This window comes from Diplotaxodon limnothrissa, linkage group LG23 (assembly GCF_057381915.1).
Source record: "Diplotaxodon limnothrissa isolate DT_005_m linkage group LG23, D_limnothrissa_male_GT1.1, whole genome shotgun sequence".
NCBI lineage: Eukaryota > Metazoa > Chordata > Actinopteri > Cichliformes > Cichlidae > Diplotaxodon > Diplotaxodon limnothrissa.
In genome coordinates, this window is record NC_140617.1 from 26,653,960 (window position 1) to 26,676,006 (window position 22,047).

At 41.5% G+C, this 22,047-nt stretch overlaps 1 protein-coding gene across 1 annotated transcript in view; it reads right to left on the reverse strand.

The window, feature by feature from the left end:
• ahr2 (aryl hydrocarbon receptor 2) overlaps positions 1 to 22,047 on the reverse strand; it is a 99,781-nt gene that overhangs the window by 63,985 nt on the left and 13,749 nt on the right. Inside the window, exon 2 of the mRNA XM_085348961.1 lies at positions 12,939 to 13,126. Within this exon, the coding sequence (XP_085205087.1) occupies positions 12,939 to 13,126 (188 nt within the window). The remainder of the gene's footprint in view (positions 1 to 12,938; positions 13,127 to 22,047) is intronic.

The window sequence follows — 22,047 nt, forward strand, 5'->3', positions numbered from 1 at the left end:
GAGCCAGCGCCAAGGGCAGAGCTTGTCTGTCGATGCCTCGTATCGGCCCGTCAGTCACACAGCAGGAAAAAGCAGAAGTGAGAAGAAGTGGAAGGACAGAGTGTTCAAACTCCCAGGATTCACGTGACTCTGGTCTTAAAGCTACTGACAAAGCTCGGCTGCAAACCTCACAGCATTTCTTTGAAGTAAAACTTTCATTTTTGTTCACCAAATGGCCAAAATTAGCAGAAAAAAGGACAGATTTCTGCTGAGTAAGAGAACTAAAAATGAGGCTGTAAGTGCTTTTTCTGGTCATTTGATAAACACGTGTTTTATGCTTCAGTAAATGAACCACAAGACTGAAATCTTAAAAATATTTTTATCACAATCCCGGTAATTTTCCTCCTGGAGGGAGGCCAAACCTCTTTGGTTGGTGGGACGCCAAAATTTCTTTTTTTTTTTGCAAGCAGAAAAAAGATCCAGTGTCTTTACCACGTATGGACTGATCGCTGGAGATCATGGGCTCAAACAGCGAAAAAGCAAATATGTTTGCTTGGTAAGCTAAAGGTCGCTAGTTTGTTTCCGACCGGGGACACAAATTCCCTTTGGTTTTGCGACAGGAAGTACAAAACTCTGCCAAATCAAGCCTCTTGTGGCAAGAGAACAGTCAAAAGGAGCTTTTACTTTTTATTTCATTCCTATGCCGGGGCTATGCACCAACATCTCTGATGTAGAGCTAGTAAAGCTTCATAGACTTCTGCAGGAAATATATGTCCTAACTAACGACGTAATGGGAAACCCCTCTTAACCCTACACCGCAACCTTCCACGCGGTTCAAGTCGCTGCAGGCTGCGTCAACGTGGCGCGTAGTTACATTTCTTGGGAGGAGATATTACACTACTACTGACGCCAGTAACCGACGGTCTAAACACTGCATCAAGTTCACCACTTTCGAGGCATTTCTCGGCTTCTAATGACAACAACCAACCCTTTTAGCTCGCTTTCTCTTTTGTTGCGTTTTGTCATGTTACCACTTTATTTAGGAAGCTTTTATCCCACCTACAGTAACGTGAGCGGAGCCGGGTCTGCTCCACTCCGTGTGCAAGAGGCGCACTCACAGTGAAAGTGAGAGCAGAGAAAGTAGAAATTAGCGAGACCACAACTGACGGCAGTTTGCAGTAAAGACTCTCACACTGAGCTGAAATCAGACCAGTGGAAATAAACTCTTTTCCTGCCCAACTACCTGCACTCATTAAACCTCGCATGCATGCCCACTTGCACTTGGAGGCATGAATAATGACAATTAATAGGATGCTAAAAAAAAAAGTATGGAGATATTTATATTTTAAAAGTAGAATTTCCCAACTGGCACTTGGTACAGCCCATGTTTGATTGTTTAATGTGGTGAAGAGCTCCAGAATAAGTGAATAATAAAAGGTTCATTTTGAACTGTGATTCATCCAAATTAGCATAAACCATCTGTAAGCCTGTACCTGAAACCTGCAACCTACAGTATACCCCATGCTCTCCAGCCTTCACCTTGAGACTAGTTGGAGGTCATGCTCAAGATCAGAGGGGGTCACGGGGTTCACAAAGAGGAAGCCTGATGTTGTAAAGCAGCAGCATTAATCAGCTGGGAACACAGACCAAGGGCCTGAATCTGTCCACATCTGGAAAACGCATAAAGGAAGAGGGTCGGGCGGGGTGCGTGCATGTCGAGAGAGGGAAAAAAATGAATGTGTAACACAGAAAAAATATAGAGTGTACACATGCGTGCGCGTGCATGTGTGTGTGTTTCCTGAGGCCCAGCGAAGGAGGGAAGTTCAGCCGAGCTATTATAAGACCACAAATTATGACTCTCAAACAGCCAGAAATCTCCTCCTCCACCTCCTCCATGAGGGGAAACAAGGGAGCTTCATCAGGGACAGCTATTCATTAAGGCTCACAAAGAGAAAGCCTGAATCCCCAGCAGACTTCTTTGTCTCAATAAGAGCCTCTTATAAGAGACTATCTATCATTTCTCGATGTGCTAGCGCAGGCAGCAGTGGAGGCTTACTTTCACTGTTTACGCTGGCACCGCCTCTCAGGTGTGATAAATCAGCTGACTCAAACATCCTCCTACACAAACGGCACAGTGCAAAAATGAAAGAAGGCAGAAAAGAAAGTGGTATTGATTTTGGTGTCGCACGTTAAAATCTACCTGTGGTACGTGCAGTCTCTCTGTGGTCACGCTCATTTTACTCTGCAGTTTCACATTTCTTTGCAACTTTTTGAAGACATTTTGTACTCATTGAAAACCCCATTTGTGTTACTTCTGTGGCTGGTTCCATCTCTCTGTGTTTTTTCTGTGTCTTCATGGACATTTTACACCTTTTGAAGGTGTCTTGAATTATTTTAATGTGTGTGGGGGTTTTTCTGTGTGCCTCTTTTGGAAGTCATTGTGTTCGTTTTGTCTTATATCATGGTGATTTTGCTTTGCTATGTTTGGGTTTTTTTACACTTGCTTTGGGTGTTTTGTGGTCTTTATTCATCACTCTGTGGCTGCTTTGTTTTTCTTTTCATTCTGTGGTGATTTTGTGTTTGCTTTTCACTTTTCATGGCTTTATTTTTTATGGCTTTATGGTGTTTTTCAGCAAGATTGTGAACATTTTGGACCTCTTTCTGTGTCTTTTTAAAAAGATAAATCTATTTATGTCTCAGCGTGGACATATTAAATCTATCTATTCATTTTTGTGGACATTTTACATCTATTTCATGTCTCTATGTGGACATTTTATATCCATTTATGGCTTTTTGTGGACATTTTGGATTTTTTTTTTTTAAATCTCATTTTACTGATATTTATGCCTCTATCTCTTTTGGTCCCTTTTGCATTTACTTATGTTGTTGTGTAGAATCTGGTCAAGTGGTCTCAGACTCTTTTAGCCCTGTGCAGGAACCCATGCATGTCCTTGCTATGTGTTCATGTGAAAAATGTTAGAGAAAGTGTTTGAGCAACATGTGAGCTTGTAAAGCAGTTAAGCAAAGATTGACATATAGCTGAAAATATAAAAAAAATTGGAAAATGTTCACTCGGTGTTTCGGCAAGATAATAACAAGCTTTGTTTCTGATAAGGGAAAGACAGATGAAGGGAAAGAGAAGAGACAGACTGAGACAGACAAGCTGAGGATAAAAGCAAAGCCGTGTCTGAACACGAGGGAGGTCTGCTTCAGAAAATGCTCACAGTGTCGAACAATGCCCGTGTTGTGAGCATTGGAAATGGGATCGAACCCTCGGGCGTTTCCCAGCAGCCCATCGTCGCCGTCCTGCGTCTCAGCCCTGTGGCAGAGACGAGGCCCAGAGGACGGACACAGAGCGGTCCTTTCTGAGCCACATCCTGCTAAACCACTGCACCGCGCTGGCCTCCCCGTGAGCCTTTACACTCCCGGGTCGCCTTTGTTCACTGAGAGGCATGCTGGGAAATTCATCAGCAGACAGACTCTCAGTGGTGTGTGTGTGTGTGTGTGTGTGTGTGTGTGTGTGTGTGTGTGTGTGTGTGTGTGTGAGTGTGTATTTGGTAACAGCACAATCACAACGAGTGATTCAACACGGCCGCAGACACCCAGTGAGCTTTTTATTTACATCTTCAGTCTGGTGACCAAGCGGTCGACAAAGCTGGTAATTGACGAGCTAAAAATGTTAAAATGTTTCAGTGTCTTTGTGGCATTTTGGGGATATTTTAGGACAAATGTCTGGTCAGATTTATGATTCTGTTTATTTACCAATGCTCCCAGTGCTGGACGAAAAGTTTAGATTGTGTTGTGTCGATTTTGAACAATCATTATCATTTAAAAACTTAATCTAAACAAAAAATGAAAGTAAGTATTGTTACTTGTATCAAATTAAGACTGGTAGTTAGCAAAATAAATGGACTGATACTGGATTCAATGATAAAGCTTCTCAGAATCTGAATTCTATCAGATTATTTTGGCGTTACTGACTTCATTCAGTCTGATGTTGTATGGTTTTAATTTTTTAAGCAGAGGTTTAAGAGATGTCACTTGAATGTTTTTGATAACATGCAAAGGAAAATGTTGATTTAAGAGTTGCGACCACATGTGCAGCTGTGTCCGTGTTATCTACACTCATCGCTGGATCCCTGGTATTTTTTCTTTTGTCGTGTTTGTGTCCCTGGTTCATCCTGAACCACCTAAAAAGCTCAGAGTGGCTCAGAGAACGAGCCCACAGCTCTGTGAACTGGTTTGAAAACATTATGACACCTGAACTGTGTTTTTAATGTTTTCACAAATATGTTTCAAAGCTTGAGGTCTCAGTCACGCAGGCCTAGAGACTGGTAGGCAAACCGTAGCAACCAATGGTTGCTAGGGCAAAAAGTGTGTTCCCCAACTGAGTGGCAAGTGGTTGCTGGCAGTCACTGGTGAAATTGGTTGGAATCATTCATCAGTGTGAATACTGGTAAAGACTTTTTGGATTAATTGGTTACCGTCCCAAAAAAGTCCTCTTTTAATTTATTTATCAATGGCGATATTTATTAACAACTGAACTGGCAAATGTATGTGTGTTATGCATGTCTGAAGTTTGCATTCAACTTTTTTTTAGGTTAAAATGCTACCACAGCGCATTAAAAGAAATGATAACTTTAGTGTTTGGATGATACAAATCCTGGGTTTGGTTGAACACAGTCAAACAGCGTCAATGTTTATCCCTGTAAACACAAAGTTTATCATATTTGATGAGTTTTTAAGACCTCTACATCACCAGTGTGTTTTGTTTAAACCCTAATGCCAGTAAATGTTTTCTTTGTTTAAGATAAAAGCTGTGAGCAATAAATCACACAAAATCCTGGATATAGCAAAAATTATGCAAATTAAAACTCAGATGACGATTTTTTTTAATTTCTTTTTTTTATTTGTCAGAAGGTTCAATAAATACTCTAGTTAAAAAAAACAGGGTTTTTACAGGGTTACCGTCACAACAAGATCATATTTGACCCTGTCCATGGCGTGTTTCTGCATGCAGTGTATTGCATCAGTTTAATTTCCCCACATTCAAACATGTTGCTTAAACGTAACGAAGAGAAGCCGAACATGTCAAGTTACAGGAAACGGTACCGAGACCTAAAAACCCCTCAAACCGAGCAGCTGTAGTGTATCACTGCCTTTTAAAATCACCTTGTAAACTTAATTTTACAGCCTTGCTTTTTGCTGCTCGGTGTCCTTTGTTTTTATTGTTTTCACTGTTATTTTTACCCTCCTCGTCCTTTAATCTTAATTTCCTGACTTTAATGCCTGCCTTTATTTCCCTGGTTGAAGTACTTTGTTTTCTTTTATTGCTTTTAAAGCCGGCTATGCAAATAAGTTTGGGCTTATCACAATTAATAGTGAGTAGAAACAAAAGAGAGGCTAGAGAAATTTATGCTGGAAACCCTGGCAAGTCTCATCGACAATACCTTCAAATTTTCTTCAGATAAAAGCCAACAAAATCCGTCAGACTGATGAGGCACGGCTTGTTTCAGAGAAGCAGACTGCACTTTGGAGTTATCTTAAGGTGGACCTGTCATTACATAATGAGAAAGCCAGCGTAATGAGGACTTTTTAATACTTAAGAAAAGCCCAAAGCAAGCACAAACAAAGCACTTCAAAAGTCTTCATGCACTAAAAAGGCAGCTTTTTAAAGAAGGCTTTGAAGGAGTGCAGAAAAGGTAAAATTGGAGGGTTTTATGAATGCATAAAGTCTCGAGTTGTGCCGACGTAGGTCTGCTGCACGAACAGGCCTCCCTGCTGTAACAACAAACCGGAGTCCTGCAGTTTGTTTGAGGTGGAGATGGAGGGCGGCGGGGGTCGGGGGAGCTGTGAACTTCAGAAAAGGAGGAAGAAGCTGAACAGTTGAAGGAAAAGGGGGCCCACCAAGGGGCTGCAGGGGGCGCCACAGGAAATGGGTGGAGATCGGTGGGTGGAAAAGGGAGGGTGGCCAAGAAACAAGTGGGGATGAGTGAAGAAATCTTGGATCCAACATGCTACGTTCGCAGGCAAACCGTCTAACTTCTGGATCAAGCTGTTCTCAATTTGATATTTCAAAATAAGAGCGGTGAGGAGGGAAGCTGCTGCAGCGACAGCGGGGTTTGAAGGAAACCAGACTCCCAGCGCCGCCTCCAAACGCTTTTGTTCAGCTGACACTAAGTGACCCGCACGGCCAAATAATTGATGAGACCAAAGCGAAACCAGCTCTGCTGTCTTGTTTCCTTTGGCAGCAGGCAGTCGGGGCTCCGCTGCTTTGATGAGAGCGGCTACACGCTCGCATTAAATAGCCAATATGTCTGTTTTCTCTTTTTCTTTTTGTTTTTTAATACCATGTCTCAGAGCATAAATAGACCAACGACTGCAGGGGGTTGATAGGGTTGTTAGTCAATGCCAGTGATTCACTGATCACTTGCCAGCGCCTGAGACTTCTGGCTCAGTTTACTCGCTGTTCCAGGAGAAAAATTCCTGTCGGTTCCAGCACAAAGCTAATAAATTGAACGCTGAAGCAGTTTTATTATTCCAGTATTTGGCCATATATCACCTCCCTTCTGATCTGTCCTCTGATTACCTTATGTAAAACTTTTTGAGCTGGGAGAATTTATCGTGGGCTTCCAAGAGATGACGATGAGATACAAACACAGCAGTAAACACGTGCTTAATAAAAGTTTAGCGTCTAACCCGTATGCATTAAATATGCCCCACTATATAAACAACATCTCTGCTCGTTTCAGTTTCAGCTCCTTCTGTCAACTCCACTCAGAAATCCACTAACCATATGACTGAAAATGCAATCTGATAAAAATAAACTGACCACGCCTTTAGCGCACTGAATGCTTAATCATCTTGGCTGGAGCTTTTGGCTTCATTCAACCTTTTCTTTATTCCTCTACAGTTTAATATTTCTAAACACAAAGACAAATATGTTCACAGTAGCCAATTGTGCTGTCTTCCACATTTTAGCCATGATTCACTCTCTCCTTTAAACTGTCTTTAACCTTGTGTTAGATTTACATAGACTGTACTTTAAAGAAGGACGTAGTCTGTGTGGCATCACACACTGGCTCGTGAAGCCAAACCAATGGTGTACTCAAGCTGAAGGACACCGCACCCTCACACAGGAGGACTTTGTCAATTATAATCTAGACCCACCTTAAATCACACCTGGCTTTATCATTTAATTGATGTTAAATCGGATCAAAATATACAAAATAAAATTTGTGCTTTATTAAATAAGACTCAAAACAAAGAACTGAGATCATAAAGTCAACAGAAAGGTGTTTGCTGAGGTCACAGACTGAGATAATGTAAGTGCAGTTTTAGCACAAACGTCTATAGAACCGCCAGTCTTTGTGCACAAAAGGAGGCGCCCCCTGCTGGCCAGCAATAAGAATGTAGGTTTAAAATGCTTCCATGTGGCCTTTTTAAAAGACAACGTAACCACTTTTTCAAGTTGTTACTTTGGAAATGAGCCATTTTTTGTTTTGATTATTTCCTGTCCAGCTCACTGCTGAATGTTCAGATCTAACGTGGGGAGTCAAACGTTCATGCCTCACCCAGTTTTTCCTACTCTTCTACTCTGTATGATATCAGAGAGAGGATATTATAATAATAATAATAATAATAATAATAATAATAATAATAATGGATTGGATTTATATCCCTAATATGGTCCTCTCAAGTACAGAAGTCCCACCCACTAGCTTCTCAAGCCTTCTATTTAGGAGAGGAGGGTTGATATAATGAGGGTGGAGCGAAACTAGCTTACAGTATTTTTCATACATAAGGTGCATTAAGCGAAACAAAACAGTCAGACAAGTCAAACTTTACTCAACAAATTCTTCTTGCTTCCTCCACTTCCATAACAGTGATTCATTAATGCTGAATTCTCTCGTAGCTGCTCTATTCCCATGTTGTTGCAGTATATTAATGACTAACCCCGTAAGCTGGATGGATTATCTCAGTTATTCTCCTAACTGTAGTTTGTTCCGTTTACAGCATCCTGCCATGCGATTGCATTTGTCTCTAACCATCAGGAACCCTCATGTTAACCTTTATCGAGTGGAAAAAGGTTAGGGTTCATCCTCCAGCTTCACTGTTTGTTATGCTAACATAGCTGTGTCGCTATCAATCACGTACCACATCATTATATACCAGCTAGCCCAACTTCAGTAACCCTACAAACGTCACTGCTTTTTAGTTTTCTGTCTTCATTTATGTTGGAAGTGATGGCAGAGCTGTACGTTTTAATTTTTCATAAATCTCTCAGTCAGAACATGCTATATCATGTTTAGGCGTAAACTAGCGAGCTAACTTCCTGCCAACTTCTAACTCCATTAAATTTAATAAATTCTGTTTTCATGGATGCCTGGATGTTAAACTTAATTGTTACACCTGGTAAAGCAGCAACGCTGATCATTTTATTAAAGATGAAAGAATTTAGACAGTTTTTAACTCTCAGTGATGCTGCAATGTTCGTTTGACTTTGAGACCTGAAGCAGACAGAGTTCTGGAGCCAGATTACTCCACGAGGCTCCTGACTACAATAGACATAATGCTCTGACAATCCATCAAGCGGTGTGGCTTCGTAGCTTACCAAAGTCGTACTAAAACATTTTTGACAGATTTTTGAGCGCCGTGTACCACATAAAATTGGTTCAAGGTCAGTAAGCACAACCAGAATTCATACATAAGGTGCACCAGATTATAAGGCACACTGTCGATTTTTGAGAAAATTAAAGCAATTTAAGTGCGCCTTATAGTGCGGAAAATATGGTATTTCAAACAGATGATGCATTGAGGGGCTGCACAGGGCCAATTATAAGCTAAATAACTTCTTGACCTACAAATCAAAATATTTAAAAAATGGAGCTAGAAAATTTTTTTTTTTTTTTTTTCCAACCTAGCTTTAAGGATAGCAGTGGACGGGTTTGTTTTATAACATTGACCGATGCACCGATGGTCTCTGACCTCTTGGAAAATAACAATCCTCTCCTCTGGGGCTCAAGAAGATTATTTATCTAAAAGTGAATTCTACCCCTATTTCTGTCAACATGGCGCAGACGATCACCGAGGTTATTTGAGTTTCCAGCGAGCTTCCTCGCTTTGTTCTGCTGCCTCTTGTGAAAATAGCAATGATTAGATCCAGGCTGCCTGAAAGACAAGCTTCCTATTTACAGTAAATGATAAGCGGGGGTGTGGTAGCCACCAGCTGAGAGGCTATATCAGTGCATGACTGTGAAATGTGGCCCTTCTGACTTGCCGTGTATTTGGATCAGTCCTCCTCGGCAACAGGAGTGAGAAGAGGCGAGAATTTCTGCATAAATGCTGTCAGGCCGATGAGACATGCACCTGTTCTGTGCTGTGGCCTGAAATGCTGATATGATCATGTATGTTCTGTACCGTGCGCAGAGAAAATAACAAGTGTACACAAATGTTGGGCTTTTCTTAAAACTTAAAGTGACTTTCTTTGGGCCTAAGACTAACTCTGTAGGCAGTATATTTTATACACTAAATAACTGCAGCTGATTTCCACCATCATATTTTTATTCTACTACAGTAGCTTTGCATAGTTCACAGTTCATAATAATCACCCTCAGCTGGTTGCCGCTCGCTAAACTAGTGCTGCTGGAGGTTTCTTCCTGTTAAAAGGGAGTTTTTCCTTCCCACTGCCGCCAAGTGCTCACTCATATGGGGTTGTTTGATTGGTGGGGTTTTCTCTGTATTATTGCAGGGTCTTTACCTTTCAAAATAAATCAGCTTAGTATAATGTTGTTGTGATTTTGCACTATATAAATAAAACTCAACTGAATTGAATTGAATAATCATTCTTTACCCTATGGTGCATCCCCTCAGTTCACCCTTTGCCTGAAACCATCTATCTTCACTCCTCCCCCTTTAAATCCATCCTCCTGATTGTCTTCCCTTTGCAAACACAATGACTGAGCACCAGCTTGTTCAGTTTCTTTGTCAGAAACCATGCACACAAACTGGAGGCAATGCTGGGGTATGTATTCATGGTCTTTTTACCTGGATTATTCAAGAAGTACCATGCTGAACTGGTGAAGACGTGGAGCTCAAGCAAAGGAAGACTCCACTGCAACACTACTTATAGCTTTAGCAGACTTTCATGCTAGCCCGAGACGTCTTTCCTTTCTCGTGGCTTGCTGTGCGCATACTGAACAAACACTGTCGTATTTGTCCTGTTGTTTAAAACAACAATTTGGATCACTGTCTAGACAGTTGCCCTTTAACTATTCTTAAACTTATCTTCTTCCAGTATCAGCCACAAAAGTGAGCCTGGTGTATCTCAGCTGAATGCACACCCAGCAGGATGTTTCAAACCACTGTTTGTCTGCATGCTGCTGCCTTATTTGGGGCCTGAAATGGAAATAAAGCTGGTCTAAAAAGGTTCAGAATAAACAGTTTTCATAAACCCGAAGTGTGTCTGACTAGTGGAGTGTGTTTTAGTGGAGTTTCCACACAGGAAACCAACAGAGGAGGTAAAAAAAAAACTTTCATATATAGTAGGAAACAAAATGCAGGTATACTGCAGAATCACAGAACACTGCAGAGAACAAATAAATCTATCTCGCTGTAACCCTCAAACTGCTCTAATTCATCGCACGAGGGTAAATACAGCATAAGATCCATAAAATATCAGATTTTATATCAGAGAAACACTGAGGCCTCATTGTGAGTTTTGTGGGACTCTACAGCAGCAAAAATATTAGACTGCTTAAATAAATTATTCATATTTCATCAATGCACAGCACTAGCTAAGTGTCCAGCATCTATCAGTAAACCGAAGTAAGCTGCTATATGCAGACTGTGTCAGAGCCCAGTGTGGTCTAACCCCACACAAAGGTGTGTGGACATTAACCTGACACTGCTTTACCAATTTATTAGTTACTCACATATATTTGTTACCAGCACTCGGTAAAGATGTAACTTTAGCCAGGAGGTGGTGGCTGTGCGTATCCAGGCTTTTTGCCAGTCAAGAATATGTGTGGTGCAGTGAGATTAAGTAGGCCTGCACAAATAAGAGAAACACAGATGGCCAAAGACTACAGCTGTCAACAAGTCTTGTGTGCAAGCCACTCCAGGTAATCCGAACATGTCGTAAGTCTGCCACATCTAAGTCGGGTGAGGGCAGTTCAGGTGGGGGAGCGATCGTCGAAGAATAGCTGAATGGTTCCCAGTGAATCCTGAAATTGTTCCTGCTTGAAAAGCCCATCCCTATCTGCATATTATTTATTTAGTTTCAGTCTTTCTCGGTTGCTTTGATGCAGTTCTCACATCAGGAGCGAATTTCCCCACCCACATTATCCTTACTCCTCGTGTTTGTGTACACGCTGTTATTGTTGCTACACGCACCTCACCCCTCAACGTTTTGTCATTTCTCATCTGAATCTCACAGCTCCTCATAAGACAACGGATTTCTCACTTTCCATGACGCTGTGCAGCACCGAGTGACTGTTTTCAATCAAACCACGTCAAACTTTCATTCAAACAGGTGTCGAAGAGCAAAAGTCACAAGCCCACAATCCAGCATTGCACTGCTTCTTACGCACGAGCATGTGCTGTCAATCTACGTAGTGTAATTTTGCTGTAATATGCAGTAGTTGCTGCAAAGTTTGTGTATTTTTTCTTTTTTTTCCTGATGCCTATAGTTTCACATTTATCATCTTGATTTTCTCAGTTCCAGCAGTTACATCGTACCGAGCGTCAAATGAACCCTTCCCATTTCATTTTTGTGTCTGAACACTCTTTACCCTAAATCACGCCCACAGGTTCTTGCAGCACTTTTTCAGAGTCAGTGAGGTTTCAATGGAAGAGTACAACCATTTGTTGTTCAGGTCTTGAAATGGTGAGATGTTTTTATTCATTAACTGTTTGGAAAAACGTATCAAGAGTGGTGAAAATGACTGAATGAAAGCGATAGAAGAAGACATGCAAACATCATCGGACTTCGGTCCAACTTCAAGTTCATGGTCTACTGTTAAAAAGGGAGTTTTTGGGTTCAGTGACTCAAGATTTTCTACAGTCAATTAAATAACTGTGGTTATGACTTGTTGCTGTAATCAGGCCCTACTTTGTTATTAGATTTAGCCATTTATTGTACCAAACCGGTACCATGGACGATATCTTAGTGCTTCACAATGATGTCTTCCTCTCTTGTATATATGGATGGATGTTAATTATTTCCACTGTTTCAGGGCCCCCAAAAATTCTTCCTTTTGTGTCCTGTCCTGGCCTTTTCTGGCTCTTCATCACAACGTGTCTGAACACTGATCTGGCACAAAATCGCTGTGACACATCCATCAATAAATGCTGACTTATTTGCAGATTTACAGCCACTATATTTGTACACCCACTGAAACATCCCAACCCAACAAAACAAGTGTAATCTCCAGAGTTACATATGACCACATCTAATAATTACATCTAATTAGCCAGCTCAGTATTGCACTGACTTTACATCAAGCTCGGATAAGCACAGCTTTCCCAACATTGCTGCTATTAAACATAAATGTTGGATTCAAAATGATGCTGACTTGCTTCATCTTGCAGCTCGATTAGTTTCTGGATTAAGTCCCATTGAACAGCTGACTCCATGGTAAAGGCATACACCATTAAACATTTCAACACAGCACAAATCTGATGCCATCGCATTAACATAAAAGCCTGAAGCATCTCGTGGCATTTCAAAATAGCGCATCTGGGGAAAAAAAGTTGTTGTTTTTTTTTAAAACCATCACGTACTCGTATATTGTTACGTGTCTGAAGCAGTGACACAGCATCCTTTCACTCACTAGGTGCCAAACATTGCGCAAAGACTTATATATATAATATATATCCTGTCATATCTGAAACAAATCCTACAAACTCTGATTTGAAGGATTGCATTTGTCAGACGTGGGAGTTGATCAAAGACTTACCGTTGAAGTAGCCCTTGACCTTCAGGTACCCAACGCTGAGGCGGAGGACGGACAGCTTGTCCAGCCGGGACCGCACCTCCTCTGTGAAGGGCAGCAGGCTGGTGAGCTTGTCCAGCTCGCCGTTGAGCCTGTCGCGATGGCGTTTGGATGGGTTGGACTTGGCGCCCTCGGGAGGTGGAGGTTTGGGCCTGTGCATACAAAAAGAGACAAAGGGGGTTATTTTAAAAGGACAGGTTGACGACCGAGAAACTCCACATCTCAAGTGACTCTTGGAAAAGGTCGGTTTCTTTTCAGAGTCAAAACGTTGGTTTGAGAATGAGAGAGGTCATGAGAAGCCCAACAAACAAAGTTGGGAGCTGCATGTGTTCTGTATACTGACGTGTGTGTTCGTCAGTATAAGAGCAGCTGGGATAAACTGAGATGACATGCAGACAGAAAAGACACTGCCGAACAAGCATCAGACATCCTTGAGTAAACCATGGCTCCCTCTATGTCTACATTAGGGACCAAATGAAGCATGACTGAGAAGGCAGGAAGGCAACGGCCACTCAAATAACCACTCGTTACAACAAAAGTATGCAGAAGAGCATCTCTGAACACACAAAACACACTGAACCTTGAAACTGAAGAGCACAGAGGGTGTGTCAGCCAAGAACAGGAAACTGAGGCTACAATTCAGACAGGCTTACAAAACCGAACAACAGAAAGCTGCATTATGCTGCCTGGTGATGAGTTTCAGTTTCAGATTGCAGGGTCAGACTTTGGCATAAACAACTTAAATAATCATGGATACATCCGGCCTTGTATTAATAGTTCAAGCAGGATAGCAGCAGGATAACGCACCACGTCACAGAACTCAAAAGTTCACTGCACTCAAACGGCCTCCACAGTTACCAGATCTCAGTCCAATAGAGCACCTTTGGGACATTGTGGAAAAGCACATTCACATCATGTGTAACAGTGTGATGCTGTCATGTCAATATGGACATAAATCTGTGAGGAATGTTTCCATCACCTTTTTGAATCTGTGACATGAAGAACTAAGACTGTTCTGAAGGCAAAAAGTGGATCCCACCAATATCCTCGTGTTAGTGTTGTTCCTGGATCATCATAATTAATGTTGGTCCAGGTTCAACATTGCAACTGACCAGTCATTGTTGTTGTGACGTCACAGTTCTGCAAAAGGAAAACACCATCACACCAAACCCAAACCCCATAACCATAACCCTAACTACAGCCCCGTAACCCTAACCACGATCCACATCCTAACCCCCAACTCTAACCCCAACCCTAACCACCCCCCTTTTGGGGGATTTTTTTTCCCTAAGTGGACATTGGCAGATTTTTTCCACATAACTAAACTATGACATCATAGCAATATGAACCTGGGCCAAAACAAGTGAAGTGAAGACACGGTGCAGACCTCACAGCGAGCTGAAATCCACTAAAAATCAAACCTCACAGTGGATTTGTGAATTCTTTTACTCACATCAAATAAAATCAACTAAACAAGCACTCAACTAATCAACTCATAGATCAACAAAATCCACATTAAGAAAGAAAACACATTTTCTAGAGCATTCAGAATAGTCTCAGGTCCACCTTGTCTCAGGCTGTTGACAAGGTGACCAAAACACTCTGTTCCATGTTTTCCAGATTCTCAGTTCACTCGAATTGTTTGTACTAAGCAAAAGAAATTCCAAGGACGTAAGGGAAAACATCCTAAAATAAATGTGTTTGTATGGCATTTTCCCATCATGAGCTTCCAGAACTGTTCAGAAGTACTTGTTGAAAAACTTATTATACAGCATCAGAAATACTGCAATTCCTCTGTTTTACATCATTTGAATAGAGAAGAGGTGATTCAAAGGGGCAGCTATTCTATCAAATGGAAGAAATCCATGAGCTGAAATTGAGTTTGCGTGCTGGATTATGGGTCAGGTATCACACACTGATCAGTTCAGCGCGGTTGTTTTCCTTCAGAGCTGCTGACAGTTGGCTGAGTGGAAAAATAACAAAGCCCCGACCACCTCTGCTCTCCAGAGTCTAATCTGCTCCATCCACTCTTTCCATGGGAACCAGGTGAGCCGAAGAGTGATGTAACCTGTTGCCAGACTTGTTTACCAAGCGTGTGTGCTCAGCCCTGTTCAGTAAGCTCGCTTGCTTTGGGACAGCGACAGCGATCAAAGATGATCCACTTTAGTGCGAGTGTGACAGTTTCGAGGCTGAGGAGGTTTATATACTTTCAATGTGACAGGAAATGGAGAGCTTCCTTCCTAAATGAGGTTTCTTCCATTTCAAAAGGTCAATTTTATTTACAGAAAACATGAAACCAAAAGGTGCAGACTTCACACACTCTGAATAAACTACAGCATCAGGTCATGAAAAGCAGGTGTAACTCTGTATAAAGATGTTTTCCTAATACAGGGCTTCATCAGACTTATCTATTATGATAGGGGGAAGATTTTAAATCAGATCTGCACAAATCCAAGACTGCACAGCTGAAATCTAGACTGACCACACTCCTCTTTGGCTGCACATCCATACACAGACATTAGCAGCTTCAGTCTAAAGCTGGGCAGTGTATCTACTATAACAAACTCCTTTTAATGATGCAACTGCCCCCATCACTGCCATCACGTGATTTACCAGTGCTCGTGAATTATGGCCATACTGGAGGTACAATGGACAGTGGTTACTTGTTTAAGGGTGAACAGCCCAGGGACCCTGTTTCACTTCCCATTTGGATCTTTTCTTTTATTTGCACCTAGTTTCATTTTTCACTTCTGGTTACTGCTTAAATTTTGGGACCAAAGGTTGCTTGGTTATGGTTGGGGAAGGACTGCGGTTTGGGTTAAAATGTGCAAATTAGCAAAGGCAACCCCAGCTGTTGACAAATGAAGTGCTGGAAGTGACGATCACCTTCACCGCCATAGGTGTCGGTGGCTGCTCACTCAGTCGTCACTACGAAAGCATAACATGCAAGAGAGCCAATAAACACAAGCTGAAGGTTTAAACCGATGTTTCGGATCACTTAACTACTGTCTGCATCAGTGCAGAAAGTTCTTTCAGCATTGAAAAGTTGCTGTCTGTATTTACTTAAGAGACGCCGTGTGAATTTTGAAACTGAAAGGCGTGAACAGAGGTATTAGTCTTTACTGCTTTCTTTTGAGAGCGTGAAAAAATATTTAGCTGAATCATGTGAGCCTGAGTTTCAGTCACAGGTCTCGAGACTACTCAGCAACCATCGGTCACAAGAAGAAAATGTGTGATCAAAGATCAGTTGTAAGTGGTTGCTGGAAGTTGATTCCAGTTGTTGTGAAACAGGCCTAGAAGATGGCAGTGACTCCCCGGTAACCACCAGTTGCTAGGGAACAGTGTGTATTCTGTGGTGAGATGGCAAGTGGCTTCTGAAGGTTGCTGGAAGTTGCTAACTACTTGCCGAGTGGTAATGAAACCGTGAAAAGTGTGACAGTGGAGGGCCTTGAGTGCCAAAATGAATTAACTAAATACACAATCAAATAATAAATTAAATGTGTTAATTAATTATAACGGGAAATAAATAATTGTAAAAATGTTTTAAATGAAATGAAATGACATTTTATGATTACCTATATATTTAATGAATTATTTCCCGTTTTAATTAATTAATGGGATATTTAATTTATTATTCAGTGATCTATTAATTTAATTAATTTTGGCACTCAAGGCACTTAATATGCAGCACAAACAGACGCTCTTCTGCAGCAAGAAGGCACAACTTTTACTTTGAAGGAGAACATTCCCCGTTTCCGGTTTCTCACTGAGTAAGAATTTGTCAACTCTTTACAGACAGGATTGTATCTTCCAGGCAACCGCAGCAATCTGCTCTTGACTAAACTACTACAACCTGAAAAAAAAAAGATTGTTCCTGACCACTGAAACCAACACATTTCAAAAGGTGCAACTTTTACTTCGAAGGTGAATAATCCATATTTCCAGGTTACCTTGAACTTTTTCAACTTTCACTGCAGACCTGAGAGCAAACTGCAAATGTTTACAGACAAGTCTTCCACGCAGTCACAATGGGAGTTTTGCTACATCATCCTCTTTGCTCAAACGTTCAGGGAATGCACGCTTCTCCCCAGCAACTGTAAATTGCCATGTGGCTGCCGATCAGTCTCTAGGCCTGAGTGAGGCCTGAGGCAACTTACAAAGGGGGGCAATTTAGCCATCAGCAGTTCTTCAGGCTACAAAAGCATCAATTTAATTTCCAAGCTTTTCTAAGCTAATGTTGACTAATTGCTGACAATGACCCCTGAAGAGAACAACTAAAAATCCAACCTGAGTGCTGTACATAGAAATCAGCATACAGGCTGTTAGAAGCAACAGATAGAGCCAGGCGAGGTCTCACTAAGTTATTTTACAATCTGATCGGACATTAGCAATAAAATGCATTTAAATGAAAAAATGTCACCTAACAAAAAAACTTACGTAACACATAACTGCACCCCTTGTGCAATTATGTGTTGTGTCTTTTCAAAGCCTCCACCAACAGAAACACAGATATTTACATGACACAAAACCACAGTTTCTGGTCACTTTGTGCATCTAACAACAAGGCTGTGGCGGGCAAATATTGTGTGTATTCTCTGAGGTAAAATTGCAGTTTCTTCCAGTGGACTCTGATGGAGTGTAACAGTTTCAGTTCCTCATTAGATTAAGCTGTACGGCTGCAGGTAAAGCAGTGAAAAGGCCACAGCAGAATAAGGCTTTACTTTCTGTTATGGTTGGTGCTCCTGTTTCTGATTTTGTAAAACTGTAGCAGCATATATATAGATATAGATATAAGTTCATGAATTTCCAGCTGATTAACTTGTATTTTTAATATCTAACGCTCCTGTTAGCGGACATACTGATGTTTCTGAAGAGGAAGCCTCGCTTTTTTTACCATGCCAACTAAGTAGCTGTGATATCTCACATATCGCTTTCATAGAAAAGGCAGATAATTATCTTCTGTCACCATTCAACCTGCAAATATCAAGACATGATCTTGGGTATCCATACCACTCAGCTGTACATCTAATGGTCTAATGTTTTAACTGAAAGTAGGACAAAGAGGATGACTGTGTGAGAACAACGTAGGGCTAATGCTGAGAGCTTCTCTGAGTATCTGATATGTAACCTTGTGTGATAAAGCTTGGCATCATATTTCATATGAATGCAACTTCCCGACTTCATTAATGTTAAAGTTGGTTTTTAAGGTTCTTTTTCTACTTAAATAGCTGTTTAAACTGTTGCTCCAGCTGCTGTTGTGTCTGGTGATTATCTCTGGGTGTGAGATAATCTTCTTCCCTTGTGACACGTGTTCACTTCTCTATTCCAGAGCCGATCAGAATGCGGGGTGTTTAATTTACAATAAACCCATCAGTCCTGTTGCTCACACTGGCTTGGTAAGGACTTGTGCAAAGTGGTAAACAAACCTTGATGGCTGCAGGTCAGCGCCATTGAAGGCAGGTATCTGTAACTGAACTCCAGCAGCAAACCCGCCCGGCATCTCGTCTATAACTCGAACCAGACGTCCAGAGCACAGAGGAGCTTTTCTTTTTCCCTGAGAAGGTGTGACACTGTGGAGCACCTTAAAACTGTCCCTGGAGATTCTTTTGGTTCACTGTGGTTGCTTTTGAGTTTTCTGAGTGACTTTTTTTAAGTCGTTTTTACAGCCCAAATAGGCAAACTTCAATATTCATACTCATTTAAGTATAACACAGCACAGGCGCCAACCACAGACTTCCCTAAAGTCAGACATGTTCTGCGATTAGATACACCTCACTTTTTAAAACTGAGACATGCGTCTGTCTGTTTAACTTCTGCTTTCTACATGAAAAAAGCACATCTAAAAAGAGCTGTATTTTTAGCAAACTTGAGACAGGTTCGCGCCAGACCTCTTTACCCAAAGTTACCTTTTTGGCCACTGCTATGTCGAATTTTGGAGCCAGACATTACAATTTTTGATAAATTGGGTGGAGTGCTGCACATTGCTATAAGAAATAAAAGTTAATCCACTGGAAATGTCTCTGCAGCACTAGAGAAACTGATATATGTTTAGCACAAGGAGCTATTTTTGCACACATCATCTGTATTTCAGCTCAACCGAATTCACAACTGCTAATGGACATACTGATCCTTCTTCAGCGGTCAGTGGTTACATATGTAACCAACACTGCCTTGTTTTTTTCACTCAGACTTTCTGAGAAACAAACTCTAAAGCGGAAGATTTCAGATAGAAGATGAAAGGAGGTCCTGCAGAAATTTTCAATATAAGCTCATCCAACTCATGATCTGTCACAGTTCACAGGTTGCTGTCTTTGGTGAAGTACAGAAATAAAGTTGTGTCCACTGAGGCGTCAAGGAGACTTGCAAACAGTCATATCTGGCAAAAATGAATCTCATTCAGCAATAAGAAATCAAGATGACTGTTTAAAAGGACACAAGTGCTATGCAGCAAAGTAAAACTTCAAGCTATCACATCACTGTCCCCCCGAACAGAGGGAGTAAAATCAGTTCTGTTTGTTAGTGATCTAACATCCAGTTTTCAAGATACTGTGTTCAAGTTTTGTGTGATGGTAATTTTGGTGAAAGTCACACCAAATCTTAAAATAAGTAAAAACTTTATATGAACCCACAATTTTTATGGATCGTCTTAAAACTTCACAGCAATATACCAGGCCTCAGGGGACATAAGTACCTAGGTTAGCTAAGCATTTGACCTTGACTGCCATTGTTAGGGCCCAAGGTCAACTTTGACCTTGGGCCCTAACAATGGCAGTCAAAAACTGATATATTGAGTAATATATCATATGAAAGGGCATGGAGAGAGCTTTACAACACACCATTGTATTTTTTCAATGTGATGCCCTACAGCTTGTGCATCCAGTAGGCACAATCTTCTGTTAACGGCTCTGCTAAATGGCTTGAAATTAACAATGTTCAGTATACAAGGAGAGGGAATTTAAGTAAACTCCAAGTATTGTACATGATGTATATGCTGTGAAAAGCTAAATGACAGATGTGATTTGAGATTTTTTTGAGGTTTTTTTAAACATTAAACGGACAATTCACTAAATGGCACCTGCTAAAAAGCCTCCCTGAGGGAAAATTTAGAAGATCTTCTATTTTAAAACTCAGCTCCACACCTGACACACTGTATAATACTGATGGTCTTTACTTGTCTTTGTCAGGTAGGCATTTTGTGGAAATCACTCAGAGAGAGGCCAGAGATGCAGGTTTCTGACAAATAATGCAATACATGTTCAAAGTATCCTGAATGAAGCCGCCAAAGGTCCACTGTGAAACAGGAAATCCCTGCAAGCCCTCTTTACATCCATGCGTGATTCTCATTTCCCAGTGTGGCACTCAGTGAAAACAAGTTTCAAAGCAGGTCAGTGACAGCAGCTCTGACCTTAAAGTGAGCACTGGGAGAGGCGCTGGCGTTTTGCCCGGGGACACTCGAGGAGAGCATCTGGTTGTTGTGGGAACGCAAACCTGCAACCTCCCACTCAAAGGTTGATCTCACACAGACTAGCTGCGCTTCTGCTGCTGCTCAGATTTAAATCTGGTTCAGATGTTCCTGCCGATGACTCCGCCGAGGATTTCAGGTCATGCGAGGCCACTTGAGAAGCCGCCTGCAGAGTGTGGGTGCACCTGAATGACACTGAGCGTGCTCTATGTGTTAAAACTGTGGCATTCGACCCTTTAACCTCCTGATTTCTGGTCTGAGGTTGCAGAAAAACACAAGCCAACACAAACCGCGTAGAAACACAAAGTACCAAGCAGGAAGTTCGTGGACTGGTTATTAGCTGATATCTCATATGCAAAAAGTAGTAGAATAAAACCACCTGTCACACAGAAAGATTTGATTCAAATTATGAGATGAAAGGACAGAAATCTCTCCCTGTTCGCTACTCACTTTGCTTTGCATTTTCAGCTTCGGCTTCTTTTAAACATCTCTAGGGAACTGCTAGCTTGGTGTCTGAAATGTAAATTAAATGTAAATTGATGGGGTTTTATTTGCTAGACTCTCACTTTACCTGGTGGGGTTAACTTTTATGTTCTTATAGGAAAAAGCAACAACAGGTTAAAGGACTAAAAAGAAAAAACAAGCCAAAAATATACCACAGATCAACCCACGAGTTTCAAGAGAGTATTTCTTTTCTATAAAGCCTTAAAAGCCTGGTTTTGCAGTTCTAAACATATAATTACCGGGCACATGTGCTCAAACACAGACTGAGCAAAGCCATCTGTGATATCTGTGTGACTGTGATTGATGAGATGAAGTGTAACAAAAAAATGACAAACGTGACTCTAAAAATAGCAAAACCTGCAGAGCAGTTATTCCTGGACTTCCTGCTCTCACATCTCAAACATGCATACACTTGAAGAAAATACGGACTGGGTACATGCTAAAGATACTCATCTGTAACTCAGAAAACTGTCGGTGTGATTACTTTGTTGTGATCTTGTCACACATCTACAAGTTCTCTCTCTCTCTCTATCTCAGCCCTTCAATCAGCTCCCGTAGTAAGGAGTTGACCTTCAGGGCAGTCCCCCGATAACCTCTCGTGTTAAGAAGTCCAACTTTATGTTTACAGGTTGACTCTAATGAACAGCTTTGGTCTCTTTAGCTGAGTTCTCCCTCCTTTACACCTGTAGGCAGGTGAGTTATTTTAACTTTGGCACATATAGGGCCTTGGGGATAGACACGATGCACATCTTCAGCCTCACCTCTGGTGCCAGTGCCCCTTTTTAGATTTAAATTGCGTGTGGACATTGAGGGTTCTGGGGAGGAGCTGACGCCCGATATTGTCTGGCAGAGGTTCTTCTGCGCCATATGCACTGGCTCGCTGGATAACTGGGGCCCGGGCCTCCTCCCTGCCTGCTTCTGTTCCTGGGGGTGGGGCTGTGGCTCCCTACACCCACTATTAGACACTACATGGAGAAACCTTAAAAATACAAGCAGGCTCACGCACACAGGTTCGCACAGACACACAGTATCTTGGGCTGCCTCTGCCTCTAAAAATATTTCATATTATTAGCACTCTGTGATGTTTAGTAACATTGTCACTGTTAT